The 19572-nt window shown below is 40.8% G+C and overlaps 1 protein-coding gene and 1 pseudogene across 1 annotated transcript in view; one reads left to right on the top strand and one right to left on the bottom strand.

The window, feature by feature from the left end:
- LOC113219924 (serpin B6-like) overlaps positions 1 to 7749 on the top strand; it is an 8758-nt gene extending 1009 nt beyond the window's left edge. The window contains exon 2 of the mRNA XM_026448248.1: positions 5990 to 7749. Coding sequence (XP_026304033.1) covers positions 6044 to 6283 — 240 coding nt within the window. The 5' untranslated portion in view covers positions 5990 to 6043 and the 3' untranslated portion in view covers positions 6284 to 7749. The remainder of the gene's footprint in view (positions 1 to 5989) is intronic.
- Positions 7750 to 18842: 11093 nt separating this feature from the next.
- The window catches only part of LOC113219925, a 6351-nt pseudogene continuing 5621 nt past the window's right edge, over positions 18843 to 19572 (bottom strand).

The raw sequence follows: 19572 nt of genomic DNA, 5'->3' as shown, positions 1-19572 counted from the left end.
TCCCAGCTACTCAGGAGGCTGAGGCAGAAGAATCGCTTGAACCTGGGAGGCAGAGATTGCAGTGAGCCAAGATTGCACCACTGCACTCCAGCCTGGGGGACAAAGCGAGACTCCGTCTCAAAAACAAAAGAGCAAGATGAGTTTAAAGGAAGCAAGACATAATTTCAATGATGTTTACAAGAAATGCTGTGTGATGCGTGTGATGATTCATATATGATGTTGTGTAGGAATTGTGACTATAGGCATGTAGGTTGACAGGCACAGTGGTTATAAACCAACCTGAAGGCCTAAGTATTAAACCAGGAGACCTTGAAAGCCAACTTGTGTGATAGAACTCTGTGTTATGCAAACCAGATGCATGAAAACCTCAAATAGTATTTCATTTCAAAGAAAGGCATTTGGCAAAAAAAAAAAAAAAAAAGGAAATTTAATGGTTGTCTTTGCGAAATCCCAATATAGGACCAAACCACAAAACAGTCCTTCCATTTATTTGGCTCTAAAAATATTGTTTGGCTATAAAAATAAATAGCAGTATGACCTGAAAAGTAGCAGTGTCAGGTCAGTCAGACCCCATGTACTAATCATCAATCTGGCAGCCCCATCCTATTGTTTTTGTGAATAGGAGATGGTCTGTTATTAATTTAACCCCAGAAAAGTATTAAAATAAGCATTACCATCACCCTAGGAAATATAAAAAGATAGAGCGAAGATAAAGTAAATAAAACCCACAGTATTACTAGTGGTGTGCTAGAAATAAGTTTTATAATCACTGTGGTACAGTTGTATGTATTTTAAAACATGTTTGAAAGTCTTAGGAGAATCTAGTTTACCAGAATTATAAGTGTTGATTTATTCAGTTTATTATTGTACAAATGCTTATATTAATGATATTGTTGTTAACTTCGTAAGTTTGTTCTTTAAAGTGATTACAACTTTAAAACATCTGATACATTAAGCTTTATCATCAATGCTTAAATGTTTAAAATAACCTATTTGCTGTGTTAGCAGTGTGCTTTAAAGTTTAAGGAAAACAATTTGTTTACCAAATTAACAAGAAATTAATTGATCATTGACTAAATAAGGTATAACAGTAGAAAAAGTTGTTCTCTGTTTATGAAAATTCTGCTTTGGGAATGAAAATCTTAACAGACTAAATGAATCTGCACTCACTAGCAGAGGGGAAACTGTGGGAGATGAGAAATGGGACTGGTAGATTACCCATATGTGGTCGAGCATATGAAGAAGTTACTGAAAGGGCTTGAGTGATCTGTAGAATATTTGGTGGGAGGGGAATTTGCCATAGATTTTTAAAAAATGAAAATGAAAAAAGGGGGGAAAGCAATAGTAACATAAGGAAAAACAGACACGTAAAAAAAGAAGTGCATCCATTATTCATTCATTGGCTTAGCAGTGAATACTATTTAGTCACAAGAAAGCAAACACTTGGAGAGAGGAAGTGAAGTGTGGTAAGTGATAAAAGAAAATTAATTATCAGCCCTAAATTAGGAAGGCAATTTATAATGTCAAAAATTGTGGGGTTAAAAATAGTTGTATACACAATTATTTCTAAATATGAAAGTAAATACCAAGAGAAAGGGTGCACCGAGGTTTATTGTTTCTGGGGAGGTGGGAGTAGTGGGAAGACACTGGTTGATTTGTGTAAGATCTTGCCTAGTGTTATCTCACTTTTCAACTAAGTGCAAGTCCATTAATTTCATAAAAGCAAAATTACCAAATGACACTACAACAAATATAGGCACATTGTAGGGAAAGTAGCAAAGGCTATAAATAAAATTAGAATTATCCATTATCCAGAAATATGTGATGTTCAGTGTTCCCCTGTAGTCTTTTTAATCTATGAATTATACTTATGTGTAACTTTATTCTTAATTTATACTTAATATTATACTTAATATTTTCTCATGGCATTACTGTGATTTTTAATATCTCCATTTATATTCAGTCATGGATGTGACAGAATTTAACTGGTTCTCTGTTGCTGGGTATTTAAATATATTCTCTGTAGCATATAGAGTGCTTCAGTAGTCATCTTTCTGCATACTGTTTTTATCAGTACTTGTGAGCTTTATCTTTAGTGAAATTCTTTAAAATGGAATTTTTTATCCTGAAGGTATAAATATTTTCATGGCATTTTCTTTTTCCTACCCTCCTACCTTCCCTGTGTTCCTTCCTTCGTTTATAAAAATATAGTTCTAGGTTACATTCTGAAAATATTGGTGTCCTAATTTACATAATCACATATGGAATATAGGAAGGAATACCTATTTTACCAGTATTGGAAATCAGTAGTTTTTCTACTTACAAATGTCATGTTTTAAGCAAGTATCTTTTTTGCTTTCTGCTGCTGCTTTTGTTGGAAGTCCTCATACCGTGGTGATTAAGAGGTGCCCTAGAACCACAAAGACCTGGTTTCTAATGCCTGCTCTTCTGTTTGTAGTCGAGTGATCTGAGGGGAAACAGACTTAAAAAGTGAAGGCTCAATTTATTTGTTTGTAAAGTGCAGACATTCACTCACAGCACCTACCTTATCAGCTTGTACGGATTAAATGACATCTTGTAAGAAAAGCCCTCATATAGTTTTTGTGTGTGTACCTATTTGTTCAATGAAAACAAGTATCCATTTAACTAGTAATAGATAGAGTGAAAAGTAAATACACATGTAAGCCTATATTAATGTAATATTGTTTAAAAATCCATTGTTTCAGGCTCACTGTCATGGATGCTCTATCAGAAAGAAATGGCACATTTGCATTAAACCTTTTGATAAAGCTAGGGGAAAACAACTCCCCTAATCTGAAAATTTGTCCCTAATCTGAACAAGTCCCTAATTTGAAAACTTGAACTCTAAAATGCTCTAAAATTGGAAACTTTTTGAGTACCATCTTGATGTACGATTTGCAAGTCATTTCAAAGATTTTAGTTTTCACTCTGAGTCAGAGGGATTTTCAGTTGAGGAATGATGTGACTTGTGTTTTAACAGTAGCCCTCGGGCTCCTGGGCTGAGAACAATCATGGAGAGGATAAGGGAAGAAACAGGGCAATCTCTTGGGAGTTTACTGCACCATCCAGGACTAGGATGATAGCAGTGGAGGAAGGAAGCATGGGTTAGATTTTGGTTACATTTTAAAGATGGGGCTGATATAATTTATAATGGGTCAGATATGTGTTGTGAGAGAAAGACGAGAGTCAAGGTTACCTACAGGATGGCGTCCACATCAACTGAGACAGGGAAGATGAGAGATGGAGCAGATTTGGAATGGATTGTGAGGGACCCAGTGTTACATGTTAAATTGGAGGTTTCTTTTATACGTTGTATGTTCAGGTGCAGATGTCGCGTAGGCAGCAAAATTGATGAGTCTACACTACAGGGGTGAGTTCCAGGGCAGAGGTGCAAATTTGGTTTCATATTTCAATTCAAGAGACTAAATGAAATTATAGGGGAGAAAAAAGTCTTTTTCCTCTATCTTCCTGGGATCACTGGCTAGGACCTTATAGTGTAACAAAAGAGAATTTACAAGAGAAAAGCAAACAGAAATTGATCAACCTGTGTGTCACACATACACATGGGAGACCTCAGTTATGAGTAACTCAAATGGGTGGTTAGAATTGGTGGTGTATTTACCTAATTTAGGATGGGAAAGGGAGGGGGAAAAGGGAACTTAGGGAAAAGAAATGACATTTTTAAGAGATAAATGGATCCTTTAGGGTAGAATGGATAGCTGATATAATAGTCGAGTCGTAACGTCTGGCTGAGTGTATACAGAGTTCTCAGCTTTGAGAAAATTAAACTTGTTCCCAAAAAGCAAATTTATGACAATTGAGGGCTTCTGAGTCCTTTTGGGAGGCTCTGCTTTTAGGCAGATAACATATTTCAGGAACTCAAATGCCTTCACCTCAAAATAATTCTTAAACAAAAGTAGCATATTTTGGAGTGATATATTCTGATTCTTTTGAAGTCCACCAAGAAAAGTAAAGTAAGGATTGAACCATGGACATCCCAGTGTTTGGAAACTGAGGCAACAATCAAGAGCCAGTAAAGGCAAGTCCAATATGGGAATGTAGAGACTGAGGGAAGAAAGTGTTTCCAAGGGCAGAGAGTGGCCAGCTCTGTTGATGTATGTACAGTGTATTAATGGTTGTGTTTCAAGTTAATTTTTACCTGTTTCTTTTATAGAACAAAGAAAAACCTGTGCAAATGATGTTTAAGAAATAAACTTTTCAAATGACCTATGTAAAAGAAATATTAAACAAAATTCTACTGCTTCCTTATGTTGGAAAGGAGCTGAATATGCTTCCAGATGAAAACACTGATTTGAAAATGGTAATGAGTGTCCAAAGTATGCATTTTCTCATAGTAAATGCTCTCACAAGCTTTTAGGAAAAAAACCTTTGAAAATTTGGTTTTACCAATGTTTTCTTGACATATTTGGTCACATGCCTTTTTCTCTTTTTATGGTTATATCCAGCGGGATGTTGTTCTAAGTGCTGAACACAATGTAGAAAATTCTTGGCCTGGCGCGGTGGCTCACACCTATAATCCCAGGGCTTTGGGAGGCCAAGGCAGGTGGATCATGAGGTCAAGAGATCGAGACAATCCTGGCCAACATGGTGAAACCCTATCTCTACTAAAAATACAAAAAGTACCTGGGTGTGATGACATGCACCTGTAGTCCCAACTACTAGGGAGGCTGAGGCAGGGGAATCACTTGAACCCAGGAAGTGGATGTTGCAGTGAGCCGAGATCGTGCCACTGCACTCCAGCCTGGCAACAGAGCAAGATTCTGTCAAATTAAAAACAAAAGAAAGAAAGAAGAAAAAAAAGAGAAGAAAATACTCTTATTCCAGAAAAGGCTCAGGTTGGGGCCAAATCAGGTCAGCCCTCAAAATCTTGCTTTATAATTTTGACTTTTTTTTCTCTTAGCCTTTTCCTTCCTATGGAAAATGATATCCATACCTCTCTATGAGAGTTATTGTAGGATAAAGGAGATTGCCTATATAAGGCATGTTTCAATGCGTAGAGTATGACATTGACTAATATTAGTAGTCTTCACTCTAGCCTTGCCCACTAGTTGTGAGTTTTCCCTTCAGAAAGCAGTCATATGGGGAAGAGCTGTTCTGAGTCTATACATCACCCAAGCATCTTGTTAAAATATAGATTCTGTTTAGTAGGACTGGGATGGAGCCTGAGATGCTGCATTTCCACCAAGCTTCCAGGTGATGTTGAGGCGGCTGGCCCATGGAGCACACTGAGTAGCAAGGTGTTAGAGAGTCAGTGAAGACTTTCAGCAGGGTAGCATTTTGCTTCTCTAGAAAGCTAATCCTTACGACTGCAACGGACAAATTGAAAGAAGTAAGAATGGAGAGAGATAAGAAAGGAAGCTGCTATGATGTTTTAAACAAGACACAATTAGGACTTGAATGAAGGCAGCAGCAACAGAGGCAGAGGAAGGGCCGAAAGATGTTGGAAGTTAAAAGAACAGAAAATGGTGATGGATTCATTGGAAGGAAATTTGAGTAAAAGAGAAGATAGGTCTGAGATACCAGCATGCTTTTATTAAGATAGAACACCACACTTTAAGAGGACAGTCATTCTCCTACAAATATACTCTAAGTTGTAAGTTTCTGCATGAAGGAAAAGGTTTGACTAAGTGTCTTGAATCCAGGAATCAAGGCATTGAAATGTAAAGTCATCTCGAATGGTTTCGCATTAACGTGCTTTCTTCCGTATGTGTGCTGTCCATCCAATATGGTAGCCACTAGCCATTTGTGATGATGTACACTTACGTTAAAAAATTAAATTTACAAAACAGGCCTTTATTGCACTATCCACATTTCAAGTGCTCGGTAACCATATATGGCTCATGGCTACCACATTAGGCAACTCAGCCGGAGCACATTAACATCGTAGAAAACAGTCCCATTGGACAACACTGATTAGATTTTCAAATCTCCAACTCTCTTGTTTTAGGTGGAAAAAGAACTTTCTTATGAGAGATTCATAGAATGGACAAACCCAGACAAGATGCATGAACAAAAGATGGAAGTTTTCCTTCCTAGATTTAAACTAGAGGAAACTTACAACATGGAGGACGTCCTTCGCAGTATGGGCATGGCCGATGCCTTTGAACAGGACAGGGCAGACTTCTCAGGAATGTCGTCTAAGAAGGATCTGTACTTGTCCAAGGTCATGTACAAGTCCTTTGTGGAGGTCAATGAGGAAGGTACAGAAGCAGCAGCAGCTACCACCCCAAAAATGGTTTGATGTTGTGCCAGTTACTCCCTCAGGTTCTGTGCAGACCATCCCTTCCTTTTCTTCATCCAGCACAGCAAAACCAATGGTATTCTCTTCTGTCGCCGGTTTTCTTCTCCATAAGGAAATAGTAGTCATTGAATGTAGTCCTCTTTTCTCTAACTGATCTACTTTTTCTCTACATTTCATAGTGTGCCTGCAAACCCAAAATGACTTTGTTATTGCAGTGGTCAAAAATGAGATATTAGGAGCCTAATTTGAAATTCCTTGTTCAGAACCCTTCTGTGTATTTTCATAGGTTAAATGTTTTCTAAAGTTGGAAGTTGACATTCTCCAAGGATCCTGTGGTCACTTTGGCAGTGATACCTCTAACCATTCAGCCAAACCACTCTGCTTGGAACGAGCTGTCTCTCTCTCCTTTGTTGCTACTTTTCTTTCTTTTCTGCTGAATAGTATTGACATATAGACCCATTTTTAATGAGAGAATAGAGAGTGAAATGGAGAATGGGTAGAAGATGTGGGCAGGAGGTCTCAGAAATCCATAGAAGCAACCTCTAGTCTAGAACTTTACCAGCAATTCCAAGGCCAGCACAGAGGATGAGAGAGCAGTTAACTCAGACCAGTGAGAAATCAGTCCCACTTCCTGTATGTTTCTGCCTTATTTGTAGTTTGCATTCATAGGGATCAGTAGGTCACAAACCTGTTCAAACATGCAACTATTCACTTTCTCTGAAAATTTACAATTGTTATCAGGAGGCAGAGATGAGTAGGTAATGTTCTATTCACAGTTTGAGACAGCTTCATGGGTATACAGAACATGTCTTTCTATTTTATTTCAAATATTTTTGGAAAGGAACCTCAGGTTTCTGTAGCCATTTGTATTACAGGCTTGAAATGAAATTGCAGTGTTCAGTGTTAAGAGAACACACTGACTAGTTAGATTGAAGAGAGAGATTGGTACTGTTTTCTAGGGGACAGTAAAAAGGACTTATTCCATCAACACCCCTGCAGTCAGAAGAACCCTGGGCAGCCCCTTATTTCACTGACACCACTTATATTTTCATTCCACAGCTAGTTCACTTTTTTCTTTTGATCCAAGCCGGCGAATTAGCTGCAGGGAGGGAATAGTACTGAGGAGTACAAGGAAACATCCACGTTGTGTGCGGGCTGAGAGAGGAAAGAGGGAGTATCAGAGGTTGCCGGGTTTATCATTCTCATTCTGCTGCCTCTTCTGCCCAACACTTGCACTTGGCAAGAATAATCCTAGGTGGAGAATAATCAGTTAATGTGATTTTTTCACTGCAGAGAGAGCTTCTGAGTGTTACAGCTAGGAGCAATAGGCTGGCGCCCTGTTCCTTATGGAATGGCATGCCTTCTTGCACAGCATTGCAGGAAGTCCAGTTAAGTGGGTTAGTAGTTGGGAGCTGGAAGTGTAAATGGAGTAGCTGCCTACCATCCATGTGGGAATGTGTCTTTTTTTTTTTTTTTTTTTTTTTTTTGACAGAGTCTCACTCTGTCACCAGGCTGGGGTACATACAGTGGCACAATATCAGCTGACTACAACCTCTGGTTCCCGGGTTCAAGCAATTCTCCTGGTTTAGCCTCCTGAGTAGCTGGGAATACAGGCACGTGCCACCACGCCCAGTTAATTTTTGTATTTTTAGTAGAGAAGGGTTTTTACCATGTTGGCCAGGATGGTCTCGATCTCCTGACCTTGCGATCCACCCACCTCAGCCTGCCAAAGTGCTGGGATTACAGGCGTGAGCCACCGCACTTGGCCAAGAATATGTTTTTTAAATCATTCCTGGGATGAGTATATTCGGATCATATCAATAGTGAATTACAAAAGTTAATGATATTGGTTTGATCTGTTGTAGACCTATAATACAATCAGACTTTAGCCATGTAAATCACAATACATAAAAGGTAACAATAAGCATATTGGCCAAGAGGGTCTTGTAAAATTATATGTTTATCAAATTCTCTTTGAAGAGTTATCACTTAATACTTTATTTCTGTCTTATAAGGCCTGAAATCTGTGTGCTGCCTTGACATCTATGGGCTTCTCAGGGCCTCAGAGGCCTGGCCATGCAGTCCCCTGCTCTTGTCAGATATGTGCACCCTGTTCACCCACTGAGCAGGAAGCCTCCTCCTCCTTCTAAGTTCCCCTATTGGCCAGTCAGCTGTACCCCACCTGGGTCTCAACCTGGCTCACTTTCCTGCCAGCCTGGAAACTTATTCAAACAAGCCTGTCACATCCGGAGGATCCAGGAATTGCCTCTTCCTCTTGTTACTATAAAACCTGCCTTCCACAGCCCCTGCTGGTTCACTCTATTCCCAAATGCAACTCTCTTGTGACCCTGCATGGCATGCGGTGACCTCCCTCCTTGGGCTGTGAGCAGATGTGACTAATAAACTGCTGCCAGTTTCATCTGTCCAGTGTCTCATGCTATGTGTCTGGCTGGCTCCTACTATTTAGTGGGGGAGATCCCTCCTTCACCAACAAGGTGAATATGAGATGATCAAAATGACTACACTTCAGTGGACAGTCCAGCCACCCAAATAATGATTCCATGTCTATTATGAAATCGCACCAAAAGACATTTCCATTATGCTGAGCGGTGTTTCTTGTAAGTGTGCACAAAATGAATTCCATTTTTAGAATTTAATTCTAATTCCATTTTTAGAAATTAATTTAGAATTTAATTCTAGGAAACAGTTGATCTCACCTCTCCATAGGCCTATTCATAGGTGTTTACTGGATAGCTGCTTTGCATTTGGGTATTTTAAATAGATTACTTTATTTAATCCACGGGAATAATAAACCTATGAGTAATCTAAGACTTCGAAGTTAAGTAGCTTGAGCAAGTTCTTATAGCTAGCAAGGGGGTAGAACCTGGATCCAATATCTGATAATACCAAAGACTGGGTTCTGTGTAAGAAGCCAAGCTGCTACTTCAGCTCCTACCAGAGGGCAACTGTCAGCACAGTGCAAGAGGAGCAGGGACCAGAAACCTGTCTCCCTTTGACATGAAGTCTCATTTCTCTAGGTCTGTAACACTCTTATCTAAAAAGTGGGGCTTGGAAACCTAGCACCAAAAACACATCATCCTGGACCTGGGGATGAGGTTCCGGGAACAGAGAGCTAAGGTCAAGTTCATCTAGGCTATACGAACTCTGCAAGTGTTACTGCCCCCTCCAGGAGTCATAGATGGAAGTGTTGAGAGCCCTCCTTCCTACGCATGAATAAGTGGGAACCCTAAGGCTTTCTCATCACTATTCTCTAAGAAAAGGCTAACCTGCAGCTTCTGCAGCGAAGGTGATGGAAGGGGCAGAGGACTAGAGGGAGGCTTCCAGTCCTGTGGGTTTGCTGCACAAGCTGACCCTGATCTGACATTCACAGATCAGAGCATGGACCATCCACACCTGTTTGGCACATCTATGGCTATTGGTGAAAGAAGCATCAAATTCCTTTCCCACCTTTGCTAGCGTTGCCTCTAAAAGGAGTTCACTGCCCCTAGTTGTTTCTGACAAAGGATATAATGCTTTCTTAGTTCCTTACATATTGTCCTTGAAATGGAGGGTTCTGCAAAGGGTTAGGAAAAGAGAGACAGATTCAGTAGTTGCCTTTCAGATTTAATGACAAGTTCAACTGGGAACTCTATTCATTACTGTGCCAGGTATCAATTTATTGTCTGTCAGCTCTAAACCTACCTTTGTGGACTTACTTTGTGATAATGAACCTGGATCTTATAGCAGAAACTGAACTGGTTAGCCCAGTGTTAGGCTTTGCCAATAGAGGGAGCTGGAGGGACGCTCTAAGGAGATAGCAGTAGAAATGCTCTTACTAGATTCTGGTCCTCCTAGAATTTCGAATTCAGTGTAAGTGGCCAGCAGCCCACTTGGTCATCTGTAGCCACATTCTCGGGCCATGCTTTCTCCACACAATGGCTATTTCCACATTTGGTCAAGACCCAACTTCTAGCACGTGTATCCCTACTAGGCATTTACTTCTACAGACCAGCCCCGGCCTGCCCACACCCTCCAGCAAGGGCAGATGGCTTCTGTGAACCAGCTTTGGCCCTCTGGCAAGGTTCATTGCCACTGCAGACTGCATGTTTCTGTGGCAGCCACAGCTCCAAAGAACTCTGAATCTCAGCCTTGGGGCATTCAGTCATTTTAGTTTGTTCAGGTTGGTATAATAAAATATCACAAACTGAGTAGTTTAAACAACGGATATTTATCAGAGTTTTGGAGGCTGGGAAGTCCAAGATCAGGGTGCCAGCAGATTTGGTTTCTGGTGAGGGCTGTCTTCCTGGCTTGCAGAAGGTTGCCTTCTAGCTGTGTCCTCACATGGCAGAGAGAGCAATCTTTTCTTCCTCTTCTTATAAAACCACTAATCCCATTCTGAGGGCCCCACCCACTTGACTTTATTTTACCCTAATTATCTCCCAAAGGCCCTTTCTCCAAATACCATCATATCGGGGGTTAGGACTTTCACATAATAATGTTGTGGGGACACAAATCAGTCCATAGCCTATGTCCCCTCTAAACCCTTAGTTCTTTCATTTCTACTCACCGCACCCATTAGGTAGCAATTTCTCTTTAATATCTTCTATTTCTGCTCCCATTAGAGTCTTTAAAACTAAAAAAGCTCCTATTGCTAGTTAATAATTCTTTATATAAACTCTCCCCTGTTCAAATACTGATGTATGTTTTGTTTGCAGCTTTGTTTGCAGTTTGTTGTTAGTTTCTGTTTGCACTGTGAACCCTGGCTGGGGTAACAGAATGTGCTTCTCACATACTATCAGGAAAGACTGTGACAGATGCTTGAAGTATAAAGTGCAGGTCTACCAATCCCATCCTGGCTTGAGTTAATACAGATATTAGAAAAATTACTCCATTAAAAACTGAAAATTCTGAGATTAATGCTGCACCAGAAAGGACACTAGGACAACTGGTATGAACTGGCACAGTTTCAGGCAAATCATCCATGGCCACTCTACTGATATACCATATTCTTTTTCTGTTTTTTTTTTTTGAGACGGAGTCTCGCTGTCGCCCAAGCTGGAGTGCAGTGGCGTGATCTCGGTTCACTGCAAGCTCTGCCTCCTGGGTTCATGCCATTCTCCTGCCTCAGCCTCCCAAGTAGCTGGGACTACAGGCGCCCGCCACCACGCCCGGCTAATATTTTGTATTTTTAGTAGAGACGGGATTTCACTGTGTTAGCCAGGATGGTCTTGATCTCCTGACCTCGTGATCTGCCCGCCTACGCCTCCCAAAGTGCTACGATTTATCAGAGATTCTATTTCCCATTCAATTTTCCTATCTGCAGTACAACCAATCAAGAATCCCTGAAAGGAAAAGACGCTTTCAAATGCCAAAGAATTCTTCGTAATTGACATTCAATTCCTTATCCTTTAATACTTCCTGATAACAGCCTTGAAATTAATGGAGAGAATGATGATGCGCTGACGAGGCACTAATGGCAGTTACCAGGCAATGTCATGTCAGGAGATGTTTTTTCTTTCATAACTTCATTACAATAGAAAACCAGGCATACTGCTAATGTAATGGTTTTCAAATTTAATTCTATTGGGTTCTCCATATCCTTGGTCAGCAGATGCTCTAATGGCACTAATGGGAATTGCCAGGAGATATTTTTCTCTCTCATAAGTTCATTAAAATACAAAACCAGGCATACTGATTAATGTAATGCTTTTCAAATTTAATTCTGCTGGGTTCTGTATATCCTTGGTTAGCAGATGCTCTACAATACTTATGTTTCATTGCTTGCCTTTGTTTTGGTAATATTCTAGATATTTTAATAGAAACATTGTCTTAGTATGTGTGTTTGTTGCCATAAAGGAATATCTGAGGGTGGGTGCGTTATAAAGAAAAGATGCTTCTTTGGCCTAGGGTTCTCTTGGCTATTCAAGAAGTGTGATGCCAGCATGTGCCTGGCTTCTGGTGGGGGCTTCTGTGCTGTGTCTTAACTTGGTGAAGAAGGTCAAAAGGGATGTGGATGTGTGCAAACAGAAACCAAACAGGATGACGAACCTCATTTTATAACAACCCATTCCCGGGGGAACTAATCCATTCTGAGAGAACTAATTCTGCCTCACCAGAATGAGAACTCACTCACTACCAGGAGAAGCACATCAAGCCTTCTTTGAGATACCCATTCCCTTAAGGCAAAAACATCTCACTAGGTCCAACACCAACACACCAGGGATTAAAGTTCAATGTGAGTTTTGTTGGGAACAAACAAACCATATCTAAACCACAGCCAAAGTATTCTGAATGACTTAGACATCCACTTATCTCAGTACTCCAATCGAATTTAGGATTGTGTTGGTACTAAGCAGTAGTAATTAGGCTGGGGAATGTTAATGAAAAGGGACAGAAGAAGAATCTATATAGTGATTCATTAACTCAAAGGACTGGCCAAATAATACTCAAGAAGTTTTGTAATTGTTTGAATAGAGAGAAGTGATGGGAGTACTGGAAAGAGAATGTATCTGAGTAAACAGAATGTACCCAACTGGATAGGCACACTGGTCTCAAAAGAATTGGCGTTAATGCAGTCAAAATAAATTTCAAATTAATAATAGGAATTTACGTTCAGCAAAATAGCATCGCAGATCACACACAAGGAGACTCCATTTAGTCTTGTAGCCCAACTTCTCCTAGAGAGTTAAAACTCCATTCCTTAAGTGTTATCAACAATCAGATTAACTTTGTTGACATTTGTTCATTATAATTAAAATTCTCTTATATCACCGAATATGTGGAACATTCTTCAGTTGTATTATAACAATATTATAATATTACTGCAGAGTATGGCAGAAAAAGCAGTGCTCTGGGAATGTGGCCATACAGACTCTGGTCTCACTTCTTCCATGAATTCCTCATGGGACTCTTGGCAAATCACACAAACTACCTCTATTTCACCATCCTTCTCTGTAAACGTAGCAGCCACAATATGAGTCTTTCTAATGCTTACATTTTTCTCTGTGTCTCTGGAATTGATTATCAGAAGCAAGTGGGGTTTTTTGTTTTTTGTTTTTACCTCCCACTTCCTCAAAACCATGAAGGCTTGCTGGAAATCTCATGAGGAAACTGAAAGGTGCAGCAGGGTGTGTAAGGAGTGGCTGTTGCTGGTGAATATGGTCAGTCACTGAGTGGAAACATTTTTAAGGCCCAGGAGCCTCTTTAAGGTGGAGCATTTGTTCATTTAACAATAAGAAGCACAGAGATTTCAAATCATGCCAGGAAGTTCCAACTACATTTGGACTCTAGTGCCCTCTTGACAAGTGGAAGTCTAATTTGTAGACGCTGGTAGCTCAACCTGAGACTAACCTAGGAGTGTGCTTTTCCTGAGGTCCACGAAGTCCGGAGCCAAGGGAGTCAGACAAAACTAGGTTAAGGTTGAGTCGGTAATTGAGAACCAGCACTGACTGTACTGACTGAAGAGATGAAAATTAGGTATGATGCTAGAAGACAGAAGATGAAGCTGAGCACAATTTCTGAGACACTGAATGATATAGTCCAGAACCTTCTTAATAGGTACCTGTCACCTCCCTAGTGGGGCAGGCAGAAGGGTTTGTGAGTGGAGATCCTGTTCAGGTTGTCTGAAAGTAGGCTCTAGTTACCTAGAGGGATGGATTCTCCTTTAGGGCCCAGCATTTAAATTGTCCATACTCAGAAAATAAATACAATTAATCCTCATAAATATAGATTTGCAGACAGGTTTCTTACTTAGGAAGACTGACCATTTTCACATTTCATTGCACTATTACAAAAATTAGTTTCATTCTTTCTTGGATTCATCTTTGATACTTCCCACCCCCTCCTCCTTTCATGGCCCAAGAAGTGATGCCTCATCTATGTCCTAGAAATCCCTCCTCTCCATTTCCCTTGACTCTGCCTCATTTCAGCTTTCCTTATCTCTCACCCATGCTGTGTCCCCCTAACACCTCACTACATGCGATGGCAGCCTCCTACAATATCTTCCGTGATGCAGTCAAAGGAATCTTTGTAAAATACAAATATGACTATGTTTCTCCTCAGCTTAAAATATTTTAGTGATTTCTCATTGTCCACAGGGAACGAAGAAACTCCCCCTAGAGTTGACATGGCCCTTCATGATCTGCTCCTGTAGACACAACAAAGGCTTTTCTGTGGTGCCTCATTCCAATTGTCTGTGCCATCTCAGCCCTCTCTGCACTTGCATGCACTATTTTTCCAACCTGGGACACTTGTGTTTATAATGAAACTCTCAGTTACCAAATTATGTCCTTAATAAACAACTTTGAAACAAGTAGGCAGTGGGAATAAGGTAAAAGTGTTTATCATATTTTAACTTGTTGAGCTGGTCAAGGAGAAAAAGTAGTGGATGAATGAAATAAAAATTTTAAAGAATCTTCAGAGGCCCAGTAATAGCTTTTGGCAGCTTCCAAAACCAGGGAGGATTTCTTGGCCATTCAGAGCCATTCAAATATTCTAAGTAAACTCAAGGAACCAGAAACCCCACTTGCAGTCATGAAATACCAGTGAATGGCCTCTGTGAGTCTCTACAAGTTTTTCAAAGAGAACCGCCTGGAAAGGCTGGCCAGGAAGTCACCCAAGCCCATCCCTCTGCAGGATGTTCTATGTCAGCCAGGGACCCAGTGAACTGCCATTGAACAGAAGGGTTGAACAGAGACAGCATGCCTGAGCTTCTGGAAACATTCCAAGTGCCCTTGTTGGCCCAGAAAAGACTGGTGCTACCATACGAGGCACAGATATGGCAACCTAGCCACTCTAGGAACCACAGAAGGTTTAAAGGCTCCCAGGAAGTCCAGGAAGGGCAAACATGGCCTTTTAGAGCCATCAGATTTTATTCTAAGTCTTCGTGGGAGACAGTGCACTTGGCTTCATAAAAACACCAGAGGAGGTGCTATCACTTGCCCCAGTAGCCGGTCTTTTCCACCTCATCTCAGAGCCAGGCAGCCACCATTTCCCAAAGCTGCTGTGCAATGAAAGGGGAATATTCTAGGTGCTCTCCTGTGCCCATGAAATTCTGTGGCTGCACTAAAGGCAAGAGATGTCCTCCGGAATGCTCTTCAGGAATCTGACAACACTAGTCAAGATTTAAAAAGTTCATTTCAACGTCATACAAAACCAATCACCAAAAAAAAAAAAAAAAAAAAAATGCATAGTGAGACAAAATGATGAACACACCTGCTAATATTCATGAATGACAATAACAACAATGATGATCTTAGTGATAATGCCACCAACACCGTTAATGGCAATAACAATAAACCTGAGGTAATGGGTGTTGGGGTCCCGATTCACCAATGTGAAGGATGGCGCCAATTTCTGGCCTTACAGAAATAAAGGAAAAGTAAACACCTGAAAGAGGAGGAGGTGAACCTGGATAGAGCTCCCCCCGGCCTCTGGGCCCTCCTTGGTGGAAGAAGAGGGACTTGGTCCTGAGCCTGCATAGGATCCACCCGCACCAGAACCCAGGAGTCCCAGTCCCTGGATGGGCTCAGTCCCACCCAAGCCAGACGCCCCGGAGCCCCGGAGCCCGGGTCCTCCAGCCCTCGCTGCCGCCACTCCTCGCGGAGCCGGGCACCCCGCGCCACCTCAGCCTCAGCGCGGCTCTGCGAGGGCAGCGCCAAGGATGCTCCGGGCCTAGCGCGGGCATCCAGGCCCAGCGGGTGCATCCAGCCCCAACGGGATACCGATGCCCTCAGGGCGCGGAACAGCGGGGTCTGCGCAGGGCCCGCCATCTTGGGCCTTGCAAAAAGAGCGGCCTCTTCAACGACCCCACTCGGAACACCCCGGAGGCCCCAGCACGAAAGCCAGGATGGCGGCGCCTCGATCACGCTGGGTAAAGAAAACTGAGGTCTTACCTGGAGACCCGGCTCCCCGCTGGAAGGAGACCGCGCATGCGCCCTGCATGGCCGGAACGATGGGTTTCATTGCCTTCTACCGGCCATGAGGTGGCAGCACAGGACGTTTGGCCTTTACTGCTTAGCGTTGGACCTGAGTCTGAATCACTGAAATTCAGGTATGGCTTATTCAGTAACTTTCTTTTGGAAGATCAAATGGAAATTGAGTACGATATCTTGCGCTTTAATTAAAGAAGATGGGAATAAAGAAACAAATTTGAAAGTTAGTATACAAAAGTCGATTGATTCCCTCTATGTGAAGGGAAGAAGAGCTTGAATAAGAGAAGCATTCTGTGTTATGCTTTAATACTGGAGATCTGCCACCATGCGTTTGTCAAATCCCGTAGAATTTCACAGCACAAATAGTACATCTTAATGTGGCTCAGGACTACATATAATGTCAGCCACAGTTTCAGGGTAAATTACATATTTAATTAAATAGATTAAACAATAAATAATGTTATGAGCTCTGCCTGGACACAATTCTTGCCTCTCCAACCAGTTTGCCAAGGGCTCGAATTTCTTGCTCATTATCCTCACAATTGACATAAACCCTGGCCGCAGAGTAAAATCAATCACTTGTGGAGATTTTTTAATATAATGATGTGTCAATTTCAACCATGAATAAGGCCATTTAGCCTTAGTAAGATCTATCATATTAAGATTGTGCATGTTTTGCAAAATTTCAAGTGATCATCCTATTTGTTATTCAGGAAATATTTTCTCTTGAGTTTTAGGTTCAGTACTGAGGCTCCTTGATGGACAATACATTTTCCAATTCTGAGGACAAGGCAGAGGTGGCCCCCTCTGTGAGAACTTTCATTTTGCTTCTGGAAAAGTACATTGAATCAAATATAGGAAAGGCTTGCATGGTGGCTGACGGGTTCAGCTGTTTTATCATGCTGGTGTTTTATCTTCTGGACAGAAGTAAAAGGAACACAGCTGGATCTATCTCTGTGTAATAACTCAGGACTTACCTGAATAAACTCTGGGGTGTCATGAGATGAACTGCTACCTCCACTTGGAGAGGTTTCAGGGACAAAATTTCAAGAGATTTCTGAGGGATGGAAGAGTAGGGCTGCCTTATTCTCTGATCCCAAGTAACTACTCAGAGACAGAGGCAAGTGCTGGGGACACCCAAATGCATATACTAGGTGTCTTTGATACAGCCTCCATTTCCTTGCTAAATCTATGCAATGACACACTGAGAAATCTGGCAAGTGGGGCTGAAGATCCCTGATGTGTCAGTTCCAGGATTGGATGGAAACAGGTGGCTTCAGTGGACATTGAAGTAAAGGGAGGTGAGCTATGAGGAAAGAGCTGTTGAAGACTGGGGAGACTCAAAAGTTGGGCTGGAATCTCCACCCATAAGTCAAGGAGTGCAGATGCAAATCGATTTGTTAGGGCTGCATAAATGAAAGAAGGACTTCGCCAACACACTAAGTTTTTTCAGCAACCGATTGTATTCTTTCAATATTTGTAAATATTGATCTTTTGGAAATGTTTAATGAGATTTCTTATATAATTCTGCATTCAATTTATGCCCAGGTCACTTTGCTATTATACATTCATGTGCTACATTTTTATGAATAGACATTTTCTCAAATTTCTGAATTATTTTGCTAAACTAAGTGTTAAGAGTTTTTTCTAGAGGTCGCCCTTCTTGACTCACTTTTCTGATGAGAAATCTATCAGGTTTCTCCACAGATTTTCAAGTTTGATAGCTCCTCAATGTGAGAAACTTAGTGTCAACTAAGAAATGAATTACCACTAAAGAATCTTCTCCTTTCAAGATGCTAACCGTGTTTTGTCCAGTGTGAAATCTCACATGTGCCACAAGTGTTACTCTGTAAAGAAAGGATTTCTCATGATTTTTCAAGGCATAACTTCTCCAGTAAGAAGTGTTTGGTATTCCAAGAGAATTCATTGCCCTTGGAAAGACTTTCCCTTCTTATTTAGCTTATAAAGGATTTCCTCTCTTATTTTCCATTTTAGCAGCATTTTATCACTGTGCTTTCTTGTGAACATCAAGCCTAGCGCTTGGCTGAATGTTTATTCACAGAAAATACAATTAAAGGGTTCATCCAAGTAAAGTCTTCTTACGTTATTTGGCAACAAATGGCACATAAAAACATTTTCACACTGAACGCAGAGCTAGAGATTCTCTACCTGAAAGTCCCACACATTTTAAGTTATTAAAACTGTTGCTGAAGACTTTTAGTTTATTATGTTGACAGTTTCAGCTCTCTCATGTCATTTATGATCAGATCACTCACAAGTCTTTGGTACACACATGTCATACAATTTCTCTTCCATATGAATTTATTGATGTGGACTGAAGAATAAAGGTAACTGAAGTAACGTCCATGTTGATTACAGTAATTCTTCAAAATGTGAGTCCTTTGGCATTTTTAGATGTTATAACTACAGCTGAAGTCTCTTCCATATGCCTTACATTCGTCATTCCTAACACCATGTCATCTAAAGTCAGAATACGTTCTGAAGACATTTATGATTTTCTCTCCAGGGTGAATTTTCTGATGTTATTTAAGATTAGTACATGGACTGGAGGCTTTCCCACGTAAATGGCATTCATATGGCTTTTCTCCAGTGCATGTTCTCTCATATCATCTAAGGTCAGAAGATAGACTGAAGGCTTTCCCACATAGAAGACAAGCATGTGGTTTCTCTTCAGTCTGAATTCTTTTGTGTCCTCTAAAGCCAGAGTTTTTACTAAAGACTTTCCCACTTTTATCACATTCATAACGCTTTTATCCAAGGTGAGTTCTCTCATGTCTTTGAGGGTTAAAGGATTGAATAAAGCCTTTCCCACACTGATGACACTTATACGGTCTCTCTCCCATGTGAGTTTTCTTATGTCTTCTAAGGTAAGAACACTGAGTAAAGGATTTTCCACATAGATGACATGCAGGTGGCCTCTCTCCAGTGTGAGTCATCTTGTGCCATCTAAGGTGAAAGCAATTAGTATAGGCCTTTTCACATATGTTACATTGATACGATTTACCTTTAGTATGAATTTGTCTATGTGGTTTAGGGGACAACTGATTACTAAGGGATTTTCCACACTGTTTGCTGATGTAGGGTTTCTTTCCACTCTGAGTTAACAAACACTGAGTCATTGTGGAACTGTGAGTGCAATCTTCTCCCAAATCATTACATTCAAAGGGATCCTCCAGAATAAGAGAGTTCTACTTTAGAGACTAAGATTAAAAGCTCTTATTGATTTACCAACATACATCTATACATTCATTTCACCACCTTTGAATCCTAGACCAACCATTCAGTGGTAGAGCCCAGTTGAAATCTTTCCAATGTTACTTGTGTGAAAGGAAATTA

This window comes from Piliocolobus tephrosceles, chromosome 18 (assembly GCF_002776525.5).
Source record: "Piliocolobus tephrosceles isolate RC106 chromosome 18, ASM277652v3, whole genome shotgun sequence".
NCBI lineage: Eukaryota > Metazoa > Chordata > Mammalia > Primates > Cercopithecidae > Piliocolobus > Piliocolobus tephrosceles.
Note: the sequence above shows the minus strand (reverse complement) of the source record. Positions and strands in the feature narration are given on the sequence as shown.